Source organism: Zonotrichia leucophrys, chromosome 1, assembly GCF_028769735.1.
Source record: "Zonotrichia leucophrys gambelii isolate GWCS_2022_RI chromosome 1, RI_Zleu_2.0, whole genome shotgun sequence".
NCBI lineage: Eukaryota > Metazoa > Chordata > Aves > Passeriformes > Passerellidae > Zonotrichia > Zonotrichia leucophrys.
Window position 1 is genome coordinate 43,302,083 of NC_088169.1, and position 26,931 is coordinate 43,329,013.

Genomic DNA, 26,931 nt, shown 5'->3' on the forward strand with positions numbered 1-26,931 from the left:
TCTAAATGAACTTTTTAATAACTTTTTACACAGTATCTAATTGTGGACTAGCCTAGCAGGCAGCCTCAGCAGGTGCATTTCTATCAAAATAATTTCACTGCATTTTCTATATAATTGAATTGACTGAGTTCTGCTGCATCATGATGTTTTCTCTCATTATAATGACAGCTGTGATATATTACAAGTTAGTTCTTGAGGAGGAGAAAAAAGTGAGAAGAAAAAAATATACATTTCAACCATAATTTTTCAAACAAAGCATCCAAGGGAGAAAAAAAAATCAAGCAACAAATCATTTCCCCAAGATAGGAAGCAAATAATCTTGAAAGGCAAATATTTTTGTTCCAGATGTACCTAGACTTTTTTGGAACATTTAGCATATTTAGAGTAAAAAATAAATTCCTTTAACATTAGTATGTGCCCTCAAAATATTATTCCTTGTGGTAGAAGAAAAAAAAAATTACTACCCTAGAGAAACTCATGGTGTTCTTTGGTTTCCTAGCAATGAAATTAGACCTGAAGTTCTTCCTGGTGGTGTAAATAGGGCTTTCTTTCACTTTTTTCACCAGGAACACACATTCCAAAACATTTGATAAATATAAGCATAAAATATATTGATCATCTGAGTGCCATACAGTAACTGTAATTTGCAGCCTTTAAGAAAGTGCCCTAAGAATAACTAACTCTTTAAAAAGCGGAGCTTATTTACTGAAAGAAAAAAAAAAGAGTAAAATTATTCTGTATGTACATCTGTTTTCAAAAAAGTACAAGGAGTAATTTGCTGTCTTTGAGAATGGTGATCTCAGACTTAAAAGTAGCTTTTATACTCCACTGTATTGAAGGAGCGTGCTCAACTGTCTAATAGTCAGAAATAATATTCCTCAAACAGGACTTATTTTACTACCATAACTGTGACTTCTAAGTCTATTACTTTCTCTTTGTGTTTGTAAGCATATGTGGCACAACACATAATGAATTAATAACATTATTGGGCTATTGAGTAACTAATTACTTTCTCATTAATAGTTCTCAAAGATTTCACCCATTTCATCTGAACTGAGAAATTGTTGTTGTTACAAGCAGCTTTTTCATGCTTATTGGAAGAAATATTTATATTATCACTTTATACCCCCTCAAAACATGTTGCCTTTGTCAAGACCTTTTAGATTAATTGAACTGCTACTTTTCACTACTCAGTGCAGTACTTTTGAAAACAGAAAAAATGATGGAATGAGATGCCAAAGGGAAAAATTCAGTTGTGGCAGAAAGGCAGGCCCAAGGAAGAAAAATGTAAATTAGTTGTGTTCATCTTAGGCAATGCCTTCCACTCCTCATAGCTGAGTGTATGTGCTTCTTTCATAGTCCTTCATCTGAATGACACGCAGACCATATGCACTTCTCAGCGGTCAACAGCCTATTTCCAGCTCTAAAGTGCTCCTCTTTGCCTCTAGTGCCAGCTAAAGGTTCAGGCATGAGATGGTGGAATGCAAGAGGAAGCTCTCAGGAAATAGAAAATGCATTCTTGTAGGGAGACTGTTGCCCCAAGGGGCAACAGTGGTTTGTTCACTGCACAGACTGAACTTTTTTCAGGAAAGCTGAAAGCAGGAATGGACTTCAACATTTGGCCTATAATACTGCCTTTAGTGGCAAAGCCCATTCCAGTCTGGAGAGTGGACTAAGCCCTTGATCTCCATTGATTCAGATAAAAGTTTATAAACCTGCCATGTACCTAGACAAAAAACCTTCTGAGAAGTCAGGAGTATCCAAAACCTCCATTTGGGTTGGCATATATTGCAGAAGTCCTGTGAGAGGCCTATGTACTTCTGACCCGCAGAAGGAGAAAAAAACTGAATCAGAACACATTAAACACCATAATTACAACTGGACCATGACATAAGTGTCTGTAGGCGAGTTAGGTCAGGGGATCCCCAGAATTCAGTTCAGCTGCTCAGACGCAGACATTATATGTGGGCACTACCTGATTAGCTTGGGACAAATGAATAAAGAACGTACGTTTGGTTACTTTATTGCAAATGCCTACAATCTGGAGCTTTACTTGGGGCACAGCTCAATCAATCACTTGACCAATCACTGATCTTTCTTTCATAGCACATGAATTCTGGCTAATCTCTCTTAGAATTTGTTTAAAAGAAAATCGGAATACCTTAGAAAAGAGGAAGGGAGGTACAATAAAGGAAGTATATTAAGAACAGCATTTTCAAAAAATTTAGGAATTAATTCTTCAAGAAATTATCCATTTATTTCCAAGCATTTATGAAATGTTTTCACAGATTTGGACAAGGACATTGTATAGAAAGCAGGGCAAATTTTACAGTCATCATTGTTCATTTTTTACAGACATAAATAAGTTACAAAAGCTGCCTATCAGTGTTTTCTCTAGCAGAATTTTAGTGCACATATGAAGCAGAAAAATGCATTTAAGTGATAACACAAATCTGATTTAATAAAGTTTTGGCGCAAACTTAATATGATACCTAACATTGACTAAAGTCACCTAAAATATAGACTATCTCTATTATTTACTATTGGACAGTTTATTGATGTAGCAGCTAATTAGCTATGAGAATCTATAGTTTTTCTGCTATGCACTAGTATTGCTGAATTTTGTAAAAGAAACTATTTTTCTTTCATTTTTGTCCTTGTCAATAGCACTCTTGCTTCTCTAATTCTATCTAAGGCCACAAGGGAATTTTTATAATCTCAGTGAATGATCAGAAAAAATTTGTGTTAATTCATATCAATTTCTTAGCACTTCATGTTGAATAATCTCATTTAAAAAGAAATATTTATTTAAAGGTAGGGAATTTTTATTTCTAGTATCTGAGCACCTAATTTTGACTCTTCCATAATAAAGATATTGTCATAAATTATCTGCTTGTACCAAATCACCTTGGAGGATATTATCTCAAAACCTGCTTTGTCATTTACCACTTTTCCCCAAAGAATTTACATAGTATTCCAGATAGGTCTTTACCTACATTTCATGCATTTTCCAGTTTCATATATTATCAGGACTTCCAGACATGAAAAATCACTGTAAAATAGCAATTCCTTTGTACATGAAAAGCTGATTTCACTTAAAATTGTTTTACCTGTCCTGAAAACAACGATAGATCTAAGGAAGTGAAGGATTAAGGGAATTGGTATGGTTTTAGGGGACCTACTTATCATGACCTTAAATTGGACAGGGGCTTAAACTACATGTAAAATTACAGGGACTAGGGTCAAAGATGGCCTCTCTCAGACAAGTATATGGTTCATCTGATCTACAACAAAAGTGTCTAACACATGCTTTTATGCACTGCATTCAGGAGCTTTTGGATGAACAAGACTGTATTGGGTTTGCATGGCCAGGTTTTGGTAGGGGAGGGACTCCAGGGGTGGTTTCTGTGAGAAGCTCCAGCAGCTTCCCCCATGTCTGACAGAGCCAATGGCAGCCGGCTCCAGGACAGCTCTGCAGGCCAAGGCTGGGCCAGTCAGAAATGACAGTAAAGTCTCTGTGATAACATTGTTAAGAAGGGGAAAAAAGTCATTGTGGGGTGAGAACACGTGAGAGGAGCAGCCCTGCAGACACCAAGGTCAGTGCAGATGAGGAGCAGGAGGTGCTGCAGGTGCCAGAGCTGAGATTCCCCTGCAGCCCCTGGTGCAGCCAGCCCATGGTGAGGAAGCTGAGACCCTGCAGCCCATGGAGGTCCCTGGGGACACAGAGACCCACCCCCAGCCCATGGAGGGCCCTGGGGACACAGAGATAAGATCCAGCCCCAGCCCATGGAGGTCCCTGGGGACACAGAGATCCACCCCCAGCCCATGGAGGTCCCTGGGGATACAGAGATCCACCCCAGCCCATGGGGGATGCCCACACCAGGGCAGGGGGTGCCTGGCAGGAGGCTGTGGCCCCGTGGGAGGCCTGTGCTGGGGCCTGCGCTGGGGCCTGTGCTGGGGCAGGGCCCTGCAGATCTGTGCAGAGAGGAGCCCACCCTGGAGCAGGTTTGCTGGCAGGACTTGGGAGCCTGTGAAGGACCCACATGGAACAGGCTGTGTCTGAAGGACTGCACCCATGGAAGAGGGACCCATGCTGCAGCAGTTTTGGGAGGACTCATGGGATGAACTCACATTGCAGCAATTTACAGAGAGCTGTTGCTCATGGCAGGGACCCCACGGTGAAGCAGGGGAAGGACTCCTCTCCCTGAGCTGCAGGAGAAGCCTCAGGTCATGAACCAGAACCCCCATTGCCTCTCTTTCTCTGCCACTGGGGAAGGAGGTTGAGCTAGGAAGAAGAAAGGGGGAGAGTGTTTTTAACGTATATTTTACTACTCATTTTCATGCTCTGATTTTGTTAGTAATAAATTTAATTAATATCTCTAAGTTTAGCCCGGTTTGCCCATGATAGTATTTGGTGAGTGAGCTCTCTCTGTCCTTATGTCAGCTGATGAACTCTTCATTATGTTTTATCTGCCCTGTCCAGCTGCTTAGGGGAGTGATAGAGTGGCTCTGGTGAGTGCCTGGCCTCCAGCCAGGGTCAACAGACTAAAAAGTCATCATGGGAACAGAAACAAAACCCCAGCTTTTCCATCACCCCAGGAAGAGTTATATTATCCAGCAGAACTACCAGGACTTCTGTTCCTTGATTTCAGTTCTGCCCCTTGCACCTCACATTGCTGGCTGTGCAGTGGCACAGCTTTACCAGAAGGACATCATGCCTGTGTGCTCTGTCTGTGCTTGAGAACTCTCAGACTCTCATGAGGATACAAGTTTAAAGCCCCTGGGGACAGGAATGAAAAGCTCCAGATATTCCAGTCCTGAAGCTCTACTTCACCACTCAGATAACAACTTTTTGTTGAGAAAATTTTGGCATGTCAGCATACACTATAGTGTCTCCTAAAATGCAAACTATGTCATAAAAAGTGAGATGCTGATGAAACTCCCTGAGAAGAGATAGGAACAAGCTGATCTATGTGACCCTATCAATGTATCTTAAAAGCTGATGTGCCATTTCTTTTCACATTTTGCCACAGACCAGATGTGCTTTGATATGCAACATGTTTGAACAGCTAATTAATATTTAAAAGTGTCATTCTGGCATAATCTGTATAAACGTACATTTGGAATTCACAACATCCTGTCAAATACAATTTTTAAAAAATTGTATTCAGTAAAATGGTTATGAATGCCTATATGGGTTGCAAATATTTCTGACTTTATTGAAGAAAATGCAGGGTTTTTTTCTGTCATTTTTGCTATTTCTTCCTTCAGAAAATGAGATTCACCTTCAAGTATATAAACGCAGGAAAAAAATATTTCCAATTAACAGCCTTTTGAAAAAAATCCATTACATCTATTTTCTTAAAAGTAGTAGGTTTCTCCTTCAAAGTCAGAAGTCATTAACAAAAACTTCCTAGAATAATTTCATTTCAATTTAAGTACAAATTTTAAGATTAAACCATCTCTCATTGGAGAAAAGGGATGCAGTAATTTTATAGTTTTGTAGAAAAGAGAAACAAAATTATATCTTCACTTCCAAAAGTACAACTAGTTTGCATATATATTTAATATTTATATAATCATATTTAGAGTTAACTATAGCTAAATAAAGAATTTACACATTTAAAATCCCAGTGGTACTATTTCCTTAAGAAGAGTTTCTGAGCTTTTCTGCAACACTGGGTGGGGTACAGCTACAGTCAAAGAAGACCAATCACAACATTTCCTTTTTAGCCAAATAGTTAACACTAAATATAAGCCACTTGTGGCCTTGTAACTTTTCTCAAACAGCTATATTCACCATTTCGCAAAACATAATAAATGTGTCTATGAGTATAAATGTAATCACAAATAGCTTTCCTAGCAGAAATTGAGTACATTTTTAATCTAAATGTACCAATAAGTAATAACAGTAAATTAAAAAATCAGTAAGATAATGCACCTACTAACTTTTCAATAAGTCAGGACAGTTTGTGGAACTTAATAAGTTATCTTAAAAAAAAATCATGCTTTGCTAGAGTATTTAATTCAGTGGTGATAATACAGAGCACATTTTACAAAAATACTACACAGCAAGCAGTGGTGCTTTGCATGATAACAATGAAGGGTACAAGTAATCTGCCCCACATCATATATATAGATATTTTAAATCTTTTTTCCCAAGAACTGGTTTAAAACTTTGTCTTTTTCACAAGATGTTAAATATGTCAGATGAATAATTCTCTAAAATACTTATTTATGCTTATAGGTTACAAAATAATGTATTTTATTTAAAATATAGGTGTTCTGTATTGCAGACTATAGGGTAGATAAAAAATTATAATCAATTTTCTCAGATACTGAGTCTTAGATAGTCAAAGCTTTCCATTTTAATATTGTTGGAGTTAGCTTTGCAATCAGATATTGCCTAAGATCTTGAAATGAAACATGTCCCTTCCTCAGCATGACTTCATACTTTCCAAAGCTCTACTTTAAGAAGGTCTACTGGTTTATAGTTCTGTGAAGCCACTGAAAGCTATGCTGTTGTGTGCCCTTTTCCAAGTGTATTTTAAAATCAATTTTTCCTACACAAAATATAATGCATCTAATCAAGTTTGGGTGACTTCTATATTTAATAAAGAAGTAGTTATTTATGGCACACAATGGTTAACAGCAACATGTTGATTCATTAGAAATCAAGTTATATTATCTATATGATAAACTATCAACAGCAGATATTTAATTATTGATATAGCCACAGTTTAAAAGATTTTTTTAGGATGCAGTAATTACTACATACCAGTTTTTAATTTAAATTTTTTTTTGTCTTTTAAAACTCACAGATTACTTTTGTAAAAAGCTTCATATCCCAGGCTACCAAGGGCTTGTTCATATGAGCTTCATGTTCTGAATTTGAATATTTTATGTGTTTTTCAGTGAAAAGGAAAGGAAGGGAAGAAAGAGCTGACATAGCTCAGTCTATGGGGCTTTTTCATACAATACATCAGTTGGAAAACTTCCAACAAAAAAAATGAGGACATTTTTCTCCAGGGAGAGAGGAAAAAAATAGCTATATTTTTGATATATACATGCATGGACACATGTAGCCTGAATTATAAATATATAGTTTTATAGATATGTGAGTGAAGTAAACAGCACCAGGTAAAAAAATTCTTTTCAGTGCCATAACTCTATTTTTGTACTGGCTCTAGGAGCTCCAGGTATGATTAGACTCTAAACTATAAATAAATAAATATATAAAGTGCAATCACATCCTTTGAAGGAAAAAAGCATGATAAAGGAAGAGACATTGACATTCAGGAGACCTTTTTCTCTCTGAATCTGTTGTTACAGCAATGTAAATTACAGCATTAGCTCATGAACTGTTTCAAAAGCAGACTTTCAAAGGTGATCACTTGAGTTTATTAAGGACATTTCCACTGTTCTCAAAATATGTCATTGAAACAACTTTGTGTTTTCTGTAGCAAACAATTATGTATTGTTGGATTGCTGTGTTGAAAAGTTTAAACCTTTCATCTTTGATGCTCTTGCATTTCAGAGAAACATGAACTCTATTTATTGTATGAAGTTTCTAAAGCCTTTCCCTGTGGAAGACAGACTGTACATAAACATAAGATACTGCATCACAAAACTGGAGAAATCTTCCTTTATTCATATTCTGTTCATATTTCTGTTCATACTGACTCTTAATGAAGTAAATGGGAATGTTGCCGCTGACTTTGTTAGATCTGGAATTTGACTCCTCAAATTTGTTTCCTCTTACCTTCAAGAATCCCAAAGCATTCTTATCCCTTTTTCTCAGACTCCTCCTTTACTTATAGATCCTTCCCTCACTAATTCCCTCTCAGGTAGAAAGAAGACAATGTATCTGCAAACTCATTTTTTGTTTCCATTAAGGTCTAGACCACAAAGCACTTGGTAGTGTCTCTGCTTGTCTGTAACACATATAACTCTCAGGTTCCTTCCCTAAGTGACTTACAGCCCTCAGCTAGCATTTGAGTTAAAGCCTTTTTCCTTGATTTTATGTCTAAATTGGTCCTTTTGCTCTCTCAATTATGATTAAAAGCTTCCTTAAGTGAAAGAGCATTCTAATTTTTTTTAATGTCATCACTTTCAAAATGCTTAATCTGAGCAACTGTGGCCATATTACATTATCTCTGTGATATATCACATATCTCTGTGATAGTTCTCTGTACAGCACATGGACAGGAACATAGATTCCTGGAGTCCAGTTCATTCTTTAATAGATGGGTTATATGAGTTAAGGAGTCTGTACCAGACTAGGTAAGGTAAAGGTGAGGAATTGTAGAATACACCAAAGAGTGGAGTGGGGATGTGGTTTGCTTCAGAGTAAGCTACAGACCTGCAAGTAACTGCTACAGGAGCTCTAATGTAACAGGACTGAACAGTCTTCACTATGGTTGTGTAAACATGGAGAGGATTCTAAAAACACCTGGAATGTGTCACACTAACATGACAGCATTACTCTACACTTTACCAAGAGATGTGCAATAGGTAGGCACGGGGCAAAGCCCAGCTCTCTTTTGCATCCTCATTTATCCAATATCACTGGAGCTACATGAAGTATGAAGTCATGATTCATATGAAATTTTAGTTAAGTTGTTGGCCTCTAAGTTCATATTAAAAAAGAAAGATTAAGATCCAGGAAATGTTAGAACTGACAATTTGCTATATATATCTGGTAACTTGGAAAAGCCTGTGAGTGATAGGGGCTGCACTGAAATTTGTGTTCCCACTGGACTCCTGCTGAATGCCTGGCTTTGGTAGCTGGATACTGTGAAGCTGAATTGACAATTAATTTGATGAACTTCAGCTCCAAAGAACACAAATCACTTCAGCCTCTTCCAGTATAAAAGAGATTACTTCTGTTGTAAAGCAAAGAAGAAATATCTTTTTAATTTCTTGCAGTCAACGGATTCTATCTTTGCCTTTTGGTTTTGGAGCAAGTACTCCAAATAAACTCCCATACAAGTTGCTGTAATGAAATCCCCGTTAAAAGAAGTTATAGACAAACTGACATAGATAAAATGCATTTTTAAAGAAGATCATGGATAAAATATATGCTTGATATTGCTCCTTCTATTATGCCCTTTACTACATTTTGCAATATCAATAACCTAATAATAACTCTCTTCAGTGCACTATTCAATTACTACAATAGGAAAACTTGAATTTGTTTTTAAAATATTATAAACCAGACCTGTGACTATTATAAATAAATTAATTAGAATAATCCTTAAAATAGTTATGTTTTTAAAACAAAGCTAATTTTTGGAGAATAGATTGTTTTTAAATTCTACCCATTACCAATTTATTTTAACCCCTTTTTTCACTGCCACTTTTCCTTTCTAATAATTCTGTATTTTTTCCATATTTTTATCCTAAATACATAAACCTTTAAATACAGATTGCAATCCTGAAATTAAACTAGCCTACCTTATTCATCTGGCCTGCTCCTATGGGTCTAAATATCCACTGGCATCTGGTAACAAGGCTGCCTGCAGCACTGGAACAGGAAATGCTATGAAATCATAGTAGTGAAGATATCATTTAATGGGGCCATATGTACAATCCACTATGCAAGTTTGCTTGTTCTTTAAACAAAATCATCGCCGTGTCACAGGTGGACGGAAATATGCACCAAGATTTTTGAAGCATTTAGTCTCAGCAGCCTCTTCTTTTCCAGCTTTTGCTTATTTATGGTCTATTTTCCAGTGTTCAAATCCTAATACATCTCACTAATTTAACTGTTATGTGCAAAAAGATTTTGTGCTATGGAAAATAAATTATTAGTTCAACTTGCATATCATATCTGTTTTATTAATAGGTGAGTGGTTATTAGAAGATACATACTGATCATTTATTCAGGAACATATAAATGTATATGAATCATGAAGAGAGGAAGGGAAATTGTTCCCATTTCCACATTTTTAATAGAAATAATATTTTATCAGATTTTATAAATCAAAGCTGCTCCGTGTTTTATTTCCTCTCAAGTGTTCATATTTTCCTTGAATTAAGTTTTTATTTATATATGAACTTCATAGTAAGTTTTGCTATCTTACAAAAATAAAGGTTGCCATATGCTTTCATAAACAGAACATTTATTTGCTGTTATTAGCTTGCTGCATCAACACAGAGCAGATTGGTTTTGAAAGATGCAGTTTCAGACTGCCAAAGAAGATCCAGAAAAGAATGCACCATATTAAAACTAAAGTCCATTTCATGAGGATCTCTTCTTTGAATGAGGTTTGATTATATAGGGCCTACTGCAATGTCAAGACTGCAATCTAAAAAAGGCTGGGGCTCCATCCTGCTTTTTTCATATTTTTTTCAAATTTCAGTATAACTGGAAAAACATGAAATCATTATAGTAATAAGCATATTGGAAATTATAGTAACAAACATACTGACCTACCTTCTCTTTACTTGTTTCTTTTTCTGTTGTTCTACACCTTTATTTGCAATGTTTTAAATAGTGCTTTCTTTATACTCTAGAAGTTATATAAAGTTGTTCAACACAGCATCAAAATAGATACAAGGACATGCATTTGAAATGGATATTTCTAACAACTAGATTAGATTTTCAATGATCTGACTGACATTAATCTCTTCAGAATGCAACAATTCATAAAAAAACCCCAGCTTCAATTCTGTCTGGATTCATAAATATTCTAATCTCATTCTCACAGGTAAATAGTGATAAACTGTTAATGTAATTTAGCATTCTGAACTGATAATTTCAATTTATTTTCCATTATACAGGGCAATATTTTCTTCATTATTTTTGTTTCTTTGTACAGTGTCATTTTGGTTAATAACAGCAAGGTAATTCAAACTTGAATGAGGAAGGTAAGATACATCTTATTATCATTTCTCATAATACCTTATTTTTGACATAAATTTCTATGTTGCTTAAAAATCATTGAAATGCTATTCTTTTTTTTTTTTAAGTAGTCATAAAATTAGAGTGCAGGAATTAGAATGCTGAAAGCTCAGGGGTAATTATATTTGTTATGCTGGCTGCATTGGTACAAAAGTTCCATGAAAAGTCACAAGCAGTTAGTTTTAAAGATTCTCAATGCATGTGAAATAAATGGAAGGAAGAGAATTTGACAGACTATTCAGTAAAACATTCTCACAGAAAAGGGATCTTCACATCACATCATTATCATGGCAAATAAACTATACACCACACACTGAAAATTTTAGAGATGCTATTTAATGAAAAGATAAGAATTAGTGTACCAAATCTTCTTTAATTAAGATAAATTAATTTAGAAATCAATTATGAAAAATAATGTAATAAACTTGAAATGTAGTGGAAAATAGATTCTTCTAACCAGAGATTTTATAAATTAGCATTTTCTGAGCATTTAACAGAAGAGGGTTTAGGGAGTTTAGAAATGTATATGTAATAAACAAAATGCTGATCTTAGTTTAAGAAAACACTATTTTTTGACTACTGAAATTAAGCATTAGGCATTAGACCATGTTCAAAGTTAGTGAATAATTCAGAATTTCTGTATGGAAAAATATCTATTTTTACTGAGCCTCTAGAAGTAACATCAAGATCATTTAAGTATATAATAAATTAGTGCTAATAACAAACAACACATTATTGGCACATTTTGACTTTACAAAGTTAGGAAATCAGAATTCACTAGCTATGCACCAGGTGCCCCCAGTGGTAATTTAAGTAACTGCCCCTTACTCTTGTCTGCTGAGCTGGGTGCAGTGCCCTGCGTTCACCTGGAATAGCTGTGTGATTGCACAGAAGAAAAAATTATATGAATGGCTGTAATTTCAGAGAAGTCAGTTTCCCAGCCTTTATTTCTACACAGCTGCACAAGTGCCCATGCCAGAGCAGAAGTGATGCAGGGGCAGGAAGAGGTAACTGGGATGGAACAGAGATTCACAGGAGGAAAGAGACACCAAAGAAAGTCAATAATGTGTTACAGCTGGAATCACATGAAGGCCTCATAAACACTTCAATAAATTAGGGTTGCTAATTTAGATATCTGAGGGAAATACATAAAGACATGTAGTGACAGCATTCTTGCCCTTTCTTTCCCAAAGCATATATTTAATGTTGGTAAATAAGGTGAAAGTCAAGAAAAAATAGAGAATTCTCACCATTTGTACAAAATAAGAATTTTACTTTTAAGAAGCACTCAAAAGAAATTAAAGGAATGTTTTCAGGTATATTTACTAGCAGGACTTAAACAAAAATTTCTTTTTTTTTAAATACCATTTTTAGCAGTGATGCTTTTTCTCCTCTCGTTTTCAGCCTAACAGTGAACCTTATTTTCCCATTTCTCTCTAGAAAGCAGCAAATAAGAACACAATAACATTTTTAACAGTTTACTGCAATGTTTCTTGGGACATTAACCATGAACCTTGTACTATCCTCATAGTTCTAGTGTGAAAGTTTTCTGTGTTTTGCATGGAAATTCTCTATTACTGAGATGTCATTTTCTCCATGATGTTTTGAGCTTCTTCTAAAATGCAAACCATTAAATTGCCAACATTTTTCCCTAGTCCCTGTACTAATAGAAAAAGGTGCCTGTATGGCAAACACTGCCAAATACTGCCAAATACATAATTTAGGGATTCAATCTGTATTTCCAATCAAACAATAGTAGCTATGCCTATTAAACTAGAAACTCAAAGGGAGAGTAGCAAGGTATAGAAGGAGCAATTGCTCTTTCCAAATGCCATAAGTCACAGTTAGTTTGTATCCAGATTTTGGGAAGGTAGAGATCATTTAAATCTCAGGTCGGAAAAAAAGAAACGTAGGACAAATTGAAACCTTTTTCTGACCATCTTTCTTTGGTTTCTAGGATAGTCCTTTGGCTCAGATACTTAGATGGCTGATGGAATATTGCTGTTATATATGGGAAAGCAATGCAGTCTATAGGGCAAGAAGACTCGTAAATTACACACAGGAAATGTTTACTGTTTTCCTGAAGGAGCAAATGTTAAGAAATTGCCCTGAAATTCAACATTATAAAAGCTTGTGGTACAGGGCAGTAAGTTCCTACCTTATGAGCATTTCCACAGGATCTTAGTACATTCAAGCTCATTCAAGCACATAGGACAAAAATTAAGGCCCACCTCTATTTTTTCCTAACTTCCATGTATTTGACTTTGAAAATCTCAATTAAATTATTTTAATTTGTTTCTGAATACAATACAGTACAAAGGATATAACTGGATCAGGAAGGAGGTAATAACTACAATGAAACATGTTTGCTTCTGGGCACTCTTTTCATGTAAAAATGGAAATAGTTTAATTTAATTTTCTTCTCATTATGGCATGAGGGACAGCTCACCCTATTGCTGAATGAATCCCACTATTAATGAACAATTCAATTTATGAGGTAATCATGCAAGCATTAATTTTTTTTTACAAATCTTATATTTCTAATATACAAATAATGATTATTTATTTATCTTACTTAGCTCCTCCCAATAACACTTAGAAGTTTTACTTATCTCCCCTTTACTTCAAACAAAACAAGATTTTCTTATGTATCCTCAGCAGAGGGAGCCAGAAAATTCCCAATCCATGTGAAATCTGAAATTGAATAAACAACAGCAGTGACTGGCCTAGTCCTCTGACATGAAGTGTAATATTCACATGACTTCTGAGAGATGCTGGTCCAGCATTAAGTGAAATTAATTCTTCATTGGACTCACATGTTCAGCACAATGACCTCAGTTTGCTCTTTTAAGGTGAGTCCAAGACTGGCACTCACAGACACTCCAGACAAAACAAATTCTCCACTAGTATTAGGATGGACTCCATTTTACCACAGATATTTGAAGAAGGAATTTTCTGTCCTCACCAAGCAAGACAGTGCCAATGTCTGGCCACGTATTGGCTTCTACAAATCTGAAACTGCTACGCTGGAAACACAGGAGGTCAGAAGTCAGTAGGTTTTATATCAGCCACATGTAACGTAATTCAAAATGTACAAAATAGATCTAATTAATTTACATCTACCTACAATTCTGTCTTTCTTACACCCTTAGGTCATTCATTATTTCTTGAAACAAAAGTACACTCCAGAGGTAAGTTTTGATTGAACTAAGTCTGGATGACAGCAGTGAAGCAGGTTATTTTCTGGGCCCAAGATAAGTAATCCAGAAACACTTTTTTTTCCTTTTAATTTAATCCAGTTTGATCAACAGACAAATGGGCTAGTTTTATGTCTCCCTGTGTTTGGGGGTAGGTTGCAAGATCCAACTGAATTCTGGATTTCCTGGGAGAGAAAGTAGGACTAGGAAATAATCAATCTATGGCCAATGCCAGTTACTCCTTTAAAATATGGGCCACAAGTAATTAATATTTTAAACCATGTATAATTAAATAAATTTCCTCAAAAGAAGACACATTATTTAATTTAAAATTGATTTGATTTAATTAAGTGAAAAGCTATTTTGAAGGCCCTATGGCTGAAAAATGATGAAATGGAAAAATACAGTTCATAATAATGAAAAAGAAAGGTAAAGCCAGCATTTCTGTGCTTTAGCACTCTTTCAGAATAAAAGCACAGGACCACTTTTAACTAGTTCTGCAGCTAAAAGGTCTTGCCAAGCTTTCTTAATTTTGCGGAATGAGAAGGCCAGATTCCAAGCTCCAGTCTGGTAATTTGTCACAGGTAGCTACGCTGTTTTCCATGGTTATTTTTAACCTTCTAACTTGCTGTCCTTCCAATCTTTCTTTTCATTCTGCTGCTTTGTCTTCCACTAATGACTTCAGTTGTTATTTGTGTGAGGAAATAATGTAGTATTTGATTCATGGCTAATAAGGCTTTGAGAAGAAAGCCTCTGAAAGGAGAGATTATGTTTTGATGGACTAGATATTCAAGTAAAATTAAAATGAAATAGCTGTTGAAAATGCAAATACCTATTGCTTCCAAGCAAGTTTTCTATTTTAGAAAACTCATAATCTGTGCTCTGTGTTTAAGATAGACAGAGATATTAAGTTCACCTGAGAAAATATCTTACTATATATCGGAGTAGTGCAGAACAGGAATGCTTATATAGGTGAAGTGCAATTCTGCCCTCATCTTCCCTTACAGGGGAATACCTCATATTTATCTGTCTCTACAGGGACAGATAAATATGAGGCATCATCCACCAGGTGTTCTTGAAAGAAATCACTGAAGCAATTTAAAATTAATTACACACTATATTCAGGAAAACTATGAGCAAGGACTCAAGCCTGAAAGAAGAAAGTAGATTGTCTGGGTTTTGGAACCAAAATGTCAGCAGAATTAAATAAGCATTTAACATATTTGTTTCTTCCAGAAAGTCCCCTGGTGAAATAGGATCATGACTTGAGGATATCTTCTTCTCTGTACATTATAGATAAATATACTGATGTTCTAAAGCTATAAATTCTAGAAAGCAGAATTTTGTCAATGAGGTTTATTCGGCTTTGAAAAGGAATATAATCAACAGATCCTCTAAAGCATTCTGAATGAGTATCTTCATTTCAGAAGTAGTGTGGATAAAAAATAAGAAATGCCTGTGAAACATCTAAAAAATGGGAGACTATCTTGCCTACCTTGTCAAATGAAATAAGATCAGCATTTAATGAGTAGTAAAAGTGAGAAATGCAAATATAATTATCTTATCTTGTCTCCTGTTCTGGTCTCCTGCTTCAAATCCAACAAGTATTCCCCTAGAAAAGAAATTGTAAATATTTCTACTCAAGTTGCACCATGCTTTGTGTGGAGAATTACCATAGCACTTACACACATATTAACAGTACACCAGGAAAATTATGCTACTGTGTTGAAATTTACTGCTTAGGGACTCAATAGGTTTTTTAATAGGTTTAGTATTTCAAATAGGTCAGATCTGGATGGGTTGACAGTCACAGAATTTGCTGGTAATCAGCACACAAACTGCTTCAAATTGTGGAAATTCTTCACAGACATGTTTAATGGAACAAGACGTGGGAAAAAAATTCCCTTACTTTTTCTCGATTTTGGAAATGACTGATGTAATTCTTTTTCTTTCAGATTTCCACAGACAGAAGAAGAAAGCTTAATCAGAGAAGTATAATGTTTGACCAGTCAATAAGCAGGGAAGAGCAGTGATTTATAAGAGAAATTACTGCATCACTTTGATTACCTATGATTTGAAAAAGTGAAAACTATGAATATTTGTAAATAATCAAAGTGAATAACCTGTCTTCCTCCTCTTCCCACAACACATTTTGAATTGAGAGTACACATTAGAATTAAAATTATTTTAGAAAGTTAAAAATAGCAATCGTAACTTGTTTGTATAGGACATTTTGACTAGCACCTTCCTTTACAAATCCCTAAATATATTTCCATGGGATTATGGTGGATTAAATGACTGTTCAGGGTAAAACTGGCAGAATTAGGTCCTAGGAGATTTCCTGTGCTATGCTATGATCCCAGAAGAGAAGGAGTAGGAATTACACTACTAAAATTATTAAAGCCAAATGGGATTTATTATTTAATATACCATTTGAGAAACTTTTCTGCATTAACAGGAGGACAGACAGGATGACATGGAACTACATATTTTACTTGAGTCTCATTTGTCACTATCAACTTGGTCTTTGACAAAGGTATTGCTACTTTAGTTTATTTTTAAATCTGAGAAAAAATAATTATTTATATTCCCTGAATATATTAAAATTATCAGCTCATGAAATAAACCTTTTTACAGAAGGGTTGGGTTTTTTTCATTGCGCGTTTTTATTTGGAGCTTTTGGTTCTTTTTGGTTTTAGGATGGAGAGAGAGACAGGAGAATACAAAATTGTGGCCTATGGGATGGGAAAAATAGGACCTGAGAAATTATATTGTGATTTATTTCATGAAAAGAAAATATAACTTCTCACTTTACACTGAAAATGAGACATTTGAGAAAATGCAAAACTGAATTTGCTTAATACAATGCATCAATTGAGAAATAGCAAATGCAATACTTGATACCCCATCCACTGTAAATACTATCCTTTTATCTTATCTGCTTCAGCTGTACATTTTCTTACCAAAATGTTGCAGTATTCAAAAACTATTCAAAATGTTTTCTGTGAGATTTTTTTAGGAGAACAACTGAAGAGTAGTAGGTGTGCATCAAAAGGACTCAGGAGATCTTTGAAACTATAAATAATCTACAAAACTCTGTCATTCTGAGTTCATTCATATAATTAAAAGACACAGAAAGACACATCTTGCAACTTTAGATATCTGCCAACGGCAAGAATCTAAAGGTCCTAAAGTTCTAAATTGCATTTTAACATACTAATATGTCAGTAATAAAATTAAAATCCTGGCAAGGGGAAGGATGAATAAAGGCAAAAGATATCTTTGGAGAAATTATGTAAATTTGTGGAGAAACATCAATTTTAAATCTTGTGAGAAGAGTGGCTAAGAAGATTTGATTATATCTTATACTTCATTTCTATGTTTCTGTGTATACTTATGTACACAGAAACATACTTTTACTATAAAGTTACTATACTTTTCTCCATTTCTATGTTTCTGTGTTACTTTGATAATTATTGGCTCTATACTGAAATACATTGAGAGAAACAGTAAGGATTTCTTTGTATCACTCCTGTGATTGATCATATGTGTCAAAACAAGCTCAAATCCTCTCACAGCAAGAATGTCTCCCAGGCCCAATGATTTCAGGAATAAATATAGGGAAAACATAAAGGAGATTAGTTCTGATTTTACTTTCAAGACTGATTAACAGGGTATCTGTATCCAAATGAACCAATCATGGTTCATTTCTCTCATTTTCTTTCCTTCCCCAACTCAAACACCTTACTGACCACACAGTTCCTTCCAGAACTGTTCTGACACTGTTCTCATTTTACTTTCCTCTCTAATTTTATTTTAATTTGCCTTTAGAATAACTATTTTGGATCAGGACAAATCAATTAATATAATAATGTGCCTTAAGGTATTCAAGTTACCATCTCTAAGTTTTTCTCCCATGTCCCATAAAGGCAAGAACCACAGACATACATGTTGTGGTATTCTTACCAAGCAAGCAGATGTAAAGAATTCAAAGAATTTTCACTATATAGAATAACTATTTACTTATGGTCATGCCATACAAGAAGGTTAACAATTAGAATAAATAATTATCAGGAAAAAATAAAAGGAAGGTCATAGTTTAAACAAAGGTATTGCTGCAGTTTATGAGACCATTTAGTTCATATTTTTGGCTCACAGTCCTCTATCTGCCACCTCTAAAAATACCTTAGGAAGTCCTTTAAAGTATTTTCATTGTGAATGAAATAACTATTCAATTGTTCATGCTGTTGTAGTTAACACTGCATCAGCAGTTTTATTGTAGCCCTTGCTTTCACAGGTTCATAACTCTACAGTAAAGATCTTCTTCAGTCTGAAGCTCAGCATAGAAAGAGAGAAGCCATAGAAAAAGTAATTCATCTATCAAGAATCAGTGTCAAATTTTGAAAGAAAAGGAATTTAGATAAGTATGGTTGTCTAAAAATGATTTTACACTTTGGAAACAAATAATAAACATAAAGATTCAGTGTGTCTTTTTATGGTTGTTCTCATTTTGAATGAAAATAGATTCATCATGGGAGACTGATTTTATTTCAAAATTGTCAGAAGTATTTCAAGTTATCTATAGTCTTCTAAGTATGTCCACAACTTTGTGTCAGCAAATCTGCAGTGACTTTTAGTGTTTAAAAACATGTCCATGTCCAAAGGGTACTTTTCCAAGGTTAACCATTAGAGCTTTAAATCATATCAACCATTAAAAAAAGGGTATTATTATTATTATTATTATTATTATTATTATTATTATTATTATTATAAAGGGAGAGATACAGATGTAATGCTTTACAGAAGGAATAGTGGTTTTTCAGAATTAATACTATTGCTTTGTCTTTTTGATCCTCACAGAGCTGCTAAAGCTTCATCCTATATGGCAGAAAAGCTGTACTGTATACCATAACACAGATGAGACCTCAAGATAAACAAAGTAAATAATTACCTTAAAAGGAGTTAAATATAGGCTGAAATGCACAGTGAGTCCAAGGAGTGGATGTGGAGTCAGTAGAAGACTTCCATTGTCCAGAATGGAAGATAAAGGATCTGATCCTAATTTGTACTCTCCTAAAGTCTCTGTTAAGGGACCTCTTCTGTTGAAAAGAGCACAATTTGCCAAAGCAAAATGCCCAGTAACTCTCTGTTGTGAACACTTGCAACAGGGATTTTCTTTCAAAGTGATGCACCTCTGTCCTCCTGTTAATATGAAAGTTCAGTGGGTCTGTGGCTTTTATTTAAACATTTGCTACCACAGACCTGTGCCTGCTGCAGGACTTCCTATCAATTCCAAGGTGTTTTTCCCACAGCTGCAAGTCCCATATTCTCTATTAGGACACTGATTTCCATTGGGATGTCATATCACTACCACAGTCATTGTGTTCTCAACGAGATTTACATTGCACTGTCCCCAAAGAAATATGGGGCTTCACAATTAAAAACTGGCTTTTTCAGTTTATTTATTTATTGTATAAGAGCAAAGAATATTGCAAGCACCTCACAAATATTGAAAAGGGGGCATTGTTTAGAGCAATTCTTTTTTTTAAGGCTATTTAATAGGTTTGGATTTGAATTACTGCATTAAACTCACTGTAAAATAATCACCAAAAAGAAAGGTCATGAGACTCACTTTCGCTATGAATAAAGCCAAAAAAAAAAAAAGGTTGCAAAATACAAAGTTAAAAAGGACACCAACAGGATAAAAGTCATATTTTTTTAGTGGATGTCATTTCCTTAGCTACTAATAGCATTAGATTTATAAGACTGAGAGAGGAAAAGGTAATTTAATTTTCAGCATTTTTGTTGTATATTGTCAAAGGTCATTCTCTTCACAGCACAGTATCTACCTGCATCTGATAGTATGTAAATCAATTCACAAACAATTCCAGAAAAAGAAAATAACATTAAAAAATAATCTAATGACACAATTTATAAGGGATAGGAGAGATGCAGCTTTGTAAAGTATTGAGCCTTGGAGTGATACAAAGCAACCATACTGAGTACAGGGCACATGTCCATAAGGAACCAGCAGGGCTTTGTGTTTGGTATTAACCAAATAAGGGAAATTGCCAAATTTTTCATCTCAGCAGAGTTTCTGCAGCAAAAGAACTACTCCAGCAAAAGAACTCTTCCATTTTCTCAGCAGCTGGAGGTCTTCAGACAGTTTAGAAATCCTAGATTAATGATCACTACTTCACCCTAAATTATCTTCTCTGATTACAACAAATGCATTTGGGGCTGAAAGAAATCTTATTGCTGTCTGACTACTTATCATTATTAGTGTTACAGTTTGTAGATGATAGTAACTAAATGCAAATAAAATAGTTCACTTGCTGTTTAGTGCTTAAATAGTAACCCTGAAAAGAGCCAACAAAATCTATTATAGCACCCCTCTGATCTGCACTGTGCCTCAGATCATTGTTCAGAAGTGTCAGGGCACTCTCACGTTTAATATTCCCTTCTCTACTGAAGAGGTACAGCAGTCAATACAAGTAGTAGGAAAGATGACAGCACAACAAAACATTTATGAGAGCTCTTGGCATCAGGTGCACTTGGCTACAAAGTGGAAAGAATGAACATAGAGAGACCAATGCTGCTGGAGGGCAGCAACGGCACATAAGCAAGGCACAAGCAAATTAAAGTGGTTCACAACATCACTGCAAAGCATAGCTGGATCAAGACAGAATGAGAGACACCAGAACAGTACTAACCCTAAAAGAGAATAAGATAATGCACTGCACTAAAGAGACAACAAACTAAAAGTCTGGTGCTCCATATTGTTTCTTCAAGTTTCTACAGAGCTCTACTGCTTCTAGGAGTAATGGTATCAGCTATAGGCTGCTACTGGAAAGAATGGATATTTCAATCCACTTGAAAAGACACTTAGAATAATAGAATATCCTGAGCTGGAAAGAACTCAAAAGGGTCATTGAAGTCCAGCTTCTGGCCCAGAACAGAACAGCCCCAAGAATCACACCACGTGCTTGACAGCATTGTCCAAATGCTTCTTGAGCTCTGTCAGGCTGCTGCTGTGGCCACTGCCCTGGGGAGCCTGTTCCAGTGCCCAAACACCTTCTGGGTGGAGAACATTTCCTGATATCCAACCTAAACCTCTCCTGACACAACTTCAGGCCATTCCCTCAGTCCTGCCACTGGTCACCAGAGAGAAGACACTAGTGCCTACATCAGCATCTCACTTTAAAACAGAATACTTGAGCAAAGTGCCAAGTCTTCGACTTAGAAAAATACTTGGTTTATGAAAGAGTGAGTAGTACCCATTAAGAAAGAGACAATGTAGCAAATCTTTGCAAATGCAATAAAAATAAAGCTTCTGTCCAAAAGATTCATTCTGATTCTAAACAGGGTCCAATTGCTGGTTACAGAGCAAAGGCTAAAGATATCTGACAAAAATTTAATTTATAGGAAGGTTTTTAGTCTCCTGATCTCATAGCATTGCCTGACATTTTGCTCTTAAATAGGTATTTTAATAGGAAAGAAATTTTAAAAACGAAAAATTACATATTGCTGCTTTGCAAAACTTAATGCAAACATTTTTGGGACACTAAATTCATCATGTCTGTGTAAGTAGAAAAAGGATTTCACCAGAGGCTAAGGTTAGAATTCAACAAATACTTAGTTAAAAAATACATGACAGTAAATTAAATACTGTGGAAAAATAAACACATTTTAGGACTTTATTTCTTTCATAGTTAATTAATTCATATTATTTACAGAAGACGTGTTTCTTTCCATAGCCTCTATTGAGCATCCTGACTCTTAAGATGAGACAGCTGTTTTCTTTGAGGAACTGTTTTAGACAGTTAAAAGTCTGCAGATAATTGACTGGTCAAATCTGTAGGAGTCCCTTAGAGACTGTAAAACATTCTTCTACATTTGTAATATTAATACCTAATTTATCCTTGAAAAGCAGCAGAAACCATTTCCTGCTTAAGTTAGAAACCTCTTTTGTATTTAATTATGTGAGTACTTTAAGTTCTGAGCAAGGAGTGGCATTGTTCAGGATAATCAAATGGAACATAGGGGATTAGATTCATTTGGTTCTGGTAATAATTGTTCTTACTGGAACAGACAGAAAACATACATGTTTATACTGCGAGACTAGAAATGAAAAATTATACCAAAAGTATGAAGAAAATTACATGGAGCCATTATTATACAACATTAAACAGTCTTGAGATATTAATAATTTTCCATCTGTTTACTTATGTTTTTAGAATTTTCCTCATGAATGTACTTGAGATTTAGCTCTCCAGTGTTGCTAAGAAAATATACATAAACACTGAGTTCTCAAAGGACTTCTAAGATGTTACTAATGAAAACTTGGCCAATATCCCCACTATCAGAGTTTTATAAAGTAAATACAAACATAGTTATTTTTTAAAAAAGGAAGACTGAAATCTTATATGCATAAGTATGTAATGCGCAGCATGCAAGTTATTATAGTCAATATTTTTTAAATATGCAAATTTCCTTTGGAAAAGCATAGGTTGTTATTATCTGTCATTACTGAACCAGTAGACTGCTTTAGAAGAAGTTAGCTTCCACCAGCATCAACTTCTTTGACAAAAAAACTGTGCCAAACCAACCAAAAACAATAAGCAAAAAGCAGTCATATGTTCTCTTACGTATTGCTAGCCTCATCACATATTTGGAAGTTCAAATCTCCCAATTCTTTTTTAAAAATGCATTTCTATTTGTTTTTCAGTTGAACTCAGCCCTTTTGCAAGTTAAGGTTTTCTAAATGCCTTTGGTTCATCAGAAATTCAAATATATTATTTCCAGTGTATTCTATTTTTTTACTATACAGTATTTAATAATTCACATAGAAGTTTTAAGAAAGAAATTTGATTCCTTTTTTGAAAATTAAATAATATGTGGGCACATAATTATTTCTGAGGATGTAGTCTATAAGAATCCTAGTTTCCATTAAGAAAACCAAAGATTTGGGCATTTAGAAATCAAGATGACTTTGTCTAAAATGCTGAAGATATTTTTTGAAAACCAGGTTTATACATGTAGCCAGATTTTAACAGAAATATATTTAGACATCCTTCAATTTTCTGAGTGATCTAGAGTCTCTCTCTTGTCATCATAAAAAATATAGCTATCTATGGGGGAAAATTAATCCAGGTTTTATTAATGCCATAGTTTTTGATCAAGAAAACTTTATTTGTAATTATCCAATTTTCCTGATAGAATATAAAGTGAATCTAGAATACTCTAGATTTAGGAAATAACCTTTAAATTGAGACAAATCCCATTTTATATCACTTATATTCATTGTTTGAATGAGAAAAGAATTTTTAAAAAATCTGTATTTCTCCCATATTTTGTTTTATACTTGAACTGAAAGTTAGTTATACATAAGCTGGCTAATAATAAAATTTGGACTCTGCATCTCACTTATATATCTGAGAAAAGGATTAATAAAAATGCTGATGGGTGTAAAAAAATCAATTTTGTTTGAACATGAAAACGTAGGACCCATTTATAGTATGATGCCTTGCAATTTTGGACATTATTTTTAGAACACAGGGAAAAGATCTTTCTCTATATTTTAGGAATTCATGAGGGCGTAATAGCTTACAGTGGCTACACAGAGTTAAATTCTAGAGTGATATAACACATGGCTTATTTATTTAGTAAGCTAAATAAAAACTGCAAGAAAATTATCTTTTCCCTATAGCCAAATAGACTAACATTCGGTATGATCTTAAGTCACTCTTTAATAAGAACTCATAGTTCATTATTAAAACAAATTTTAAAAAGCAATAATATGTTGTGGCCATGTAAAACATGTCAGAATTTTTCTTGTGGGACAAATCACATTCAAGTTACATTGAAGAATAAAAAAAATAATAAAGGAAATGTCATTGGAATGGGTTTTAGATATTCTGTGGCATTTACAACTGGTGTGTACAGGTGTAATTATCTGACAGGGTACATGTGGTGGGCTGACCTCAGTAGCAGCCAAACCCCTCCCAAGACTCTCACTCACTCTCCCACAGGACAGAGAGGAAATTGAAGGAAAGCAAGGAGGCTCAGGGTTCAAGGCAATTACAATATATCAAACTTGTTTCTTTAAAGATGTCTTTACAAGTCTGTATGACTATCTAGTCAGAAAACTGAGGTTTTCTCATTTCAACTTCTAGGCAACCCACTCATCAGCAGAAATGACAGCAATTAAAAACTGGGAAAGCACCACCAAGACTATTAAACCACAGTGACAAATACTGAACTACTCAAGAGTCAGAAAACTGTTCTAGGAAGGACTTTTTTTATTTAATTCAGAAATATTTCTTTCACATGAAATGTAGATTCTCAAATATATTTACATTATTTTGGTTTCTTTGCAAGTTAATAGCACTTAAAACCCTGTGTAAATATAATAAAAAATGTAACCAGGTTGTTGAAAGACAAGGATTTAGAAAAGAATCCTGACAGAGATTAACCAGCAAATAGAAAATTCTCTGTAATAGAATCTGAGACAATTATAGCACCAATGATTGAATAACCCATTCATTTTCCCTTTTAAAGGATCAAAAGAAAGAAAGAAAAGAATTTTACAAGCTGAAAATTTTTAGATATTAAATGTAGCACATTAAATTAAGATCTTCCCGCTCAGCCTGCAAAATGCTTTATAGCAAATGCTCCATCTCATTCATATTTAAATTATATGAGTTCATAGGAACCTTAGAAAAAGTCAGAATTAATTTAGTCTTTTTAATGTTTGCAAAATGCAGGTCTATCAAGGTCCTCAAGTCTACTAAATTTTCATATCAGCATGGATCCAAGTGACAAGAAAACTATCTACAGGAAACTTTGCAACTGAAAATACAACATTCCCTCACTGACTTCAAGTTGACGTATATTTCTGAGTATGCTATTACACAGTTTTCCTTTTGGATTAGCACCTGTAGCTAATAGACATTATGCTAAACTCATGGCAAAATGGAAACAAATACAAAAAAATACCATTTCCTAAATAAACTTACATAATTTTTATCTTAATCTGTCTTTAGATTTTAAAATAAATCATTGAGTTATTATCTCTTGAACAAAAAGAAAAGTATTGTTTGTCATACTGAATTTCTATAATGTAATTCCCAGCACCTTAAAACAGAAGAAAAAAACTACTAATAAAAGAAAAAAAAATCTCCCATTTATGGCTTTTTGTTTCTGAAAGACAAAGCCAAAATATATTTAAATTTATATTTATTTGTAGATTTTAATGCATTTATTTGTATCTTTTATAACAAGATAATTTAATGATTATTTAATTTTTTATTTTTATTCTGATGCAGTTCTTGTGTTCAATTAAAAATTGCGAAAATTAATAAAGATTAAATATGTACTACTCCTCAAGTATTGTATAATAGGTCTATAAAGTTTGGTTACAATTTTGAAAATTAAAGTTGTTTCTTTTCAAATAATACATTTCATATCCATATAAATATAAATACATCCTTTCAGAATATCCACGCTAATATGGATAAATGTTTCATTCTAAAAAATTGATTTTCATACTTCTTGATACATGTTCTTAACATATGTGCTTTTCTCTCTCAAATTTGATACTTTAGAGAGAAGCATATTAGTGGCACTGAGTTAGTTACACTTAGTGGCACTGTTACACTGATATTTAATTCAGGAGTTCAAAAACTTCATTTGTTTGAAGATTTCCTCTGGGATATGTATGGGTTAAAAAAGTTCTGTAAGGATAGGGCTGTGTTGGAATAAATAAAAACTCAGTTACTTACATTTTGGAGATTTCTGTTTCTCTCAAACTTATCTGTCTGATACTCTTTAGTTTGGTGATGGACAAGATGATTTTACCATGAAAAATATATGCATTCAATCAGACAATTTTTAAATATTCAAGGTATTAATCATAAATTCTGGTATAGGGAAAAAGGCTTATTTACACTCAATATTTATTACCACATACATTTTGTGGAGAGTCTTCCTATATTTTCATGATACAGCATATAGGCAGGTACAACAATGCTCTATGTTAACTTTTCAGAAATTACAGAAGTAAAATACGGTTACTGAAGTTCACCATATGTGCCTTTAAGATTTTTAAAAATAGATAACATTTATCTAATCACATTTGAAGACAAGGTGGTTTTTAGCAGTGATTCTATTCCTCTAGATGTTAGTTTTGATTAATTACTAAAGGCTTACTTCCTTCCTATGATTCTCCAAACAGACACACTTTAGCAAAATAAAAATGTCAGAATGCCAAAAGCACAACAGTCACCACAAATCCAAGATAAACCAAATGGGAACAGATTCAGAATAAGTCTTTCAATTTGGCTTAAGAATAAGGGCTATTTTTTTAAGAGTAATATAATTTTTTAAGAGTAATCTGGAATCTACAGAAAAGGAAGATACAGGAGTAAAAACTTGGAAAACAGACAGCTATTCATTAAGGATAAGGCAAAGAAAACAGACGATGGAAAATTTTGAAGCATTTGGTGATTTATAGAAGTTTAAAGTAGGAAATATGATTTAATACTAATGGAGTACAGGGTTTCCACTGTTTTACTGTAATTGAAATAAACCAAAGGAGTAACAAAGAAATAAGTACATTATTTAATTTCTATTTTGGATGTATTAATGAGTACATGCAAATTAGTCTCTGAAGAACCAATATCGATACTGGAATTACAGGTGGGATGGTGAGATCCATAAAGTGATTTACTAGGAGAAAAAGCCTGTATTCTGACTGGAATGTTTTTCACAACATTGAAGTACTTGTACAAGTGAGTTGTTGCACATTCTGTGTTACATAAATGGACA

General features: G+C 34.2%; 1 protein-coding gene across 9 annotated transcripts in view; it reads right to left on the minus strand.

The window, feature by feature from the left end:
* GPC5 (glypican 5) overlaps positions 1-26,931 on the minus strand; it is a 593,323-nt gene that overhangs the window by 231,321 nt on the left and 335,071 nt on the right. Inside the window, exon 8 of one of the 9 annotated variants that reach the window (XM_064712812.1) lies at positions 15,632-15,715. The exons of the other annotated variants lie outside the window; for them this stretch is intronic. Within the exon in view, the coding sequence (XP_064568882.1) occupies positions 15,660-15,715 (56 nt within the window). The 3' untranslated portion in view covers positions 15,632-15,659. Of the gene's footprint in view, positions 1-15,631; positions 15,716-26,931 lie in introns of those variants that run through there. 9 annotated transcript variants of the gene reach the window in all.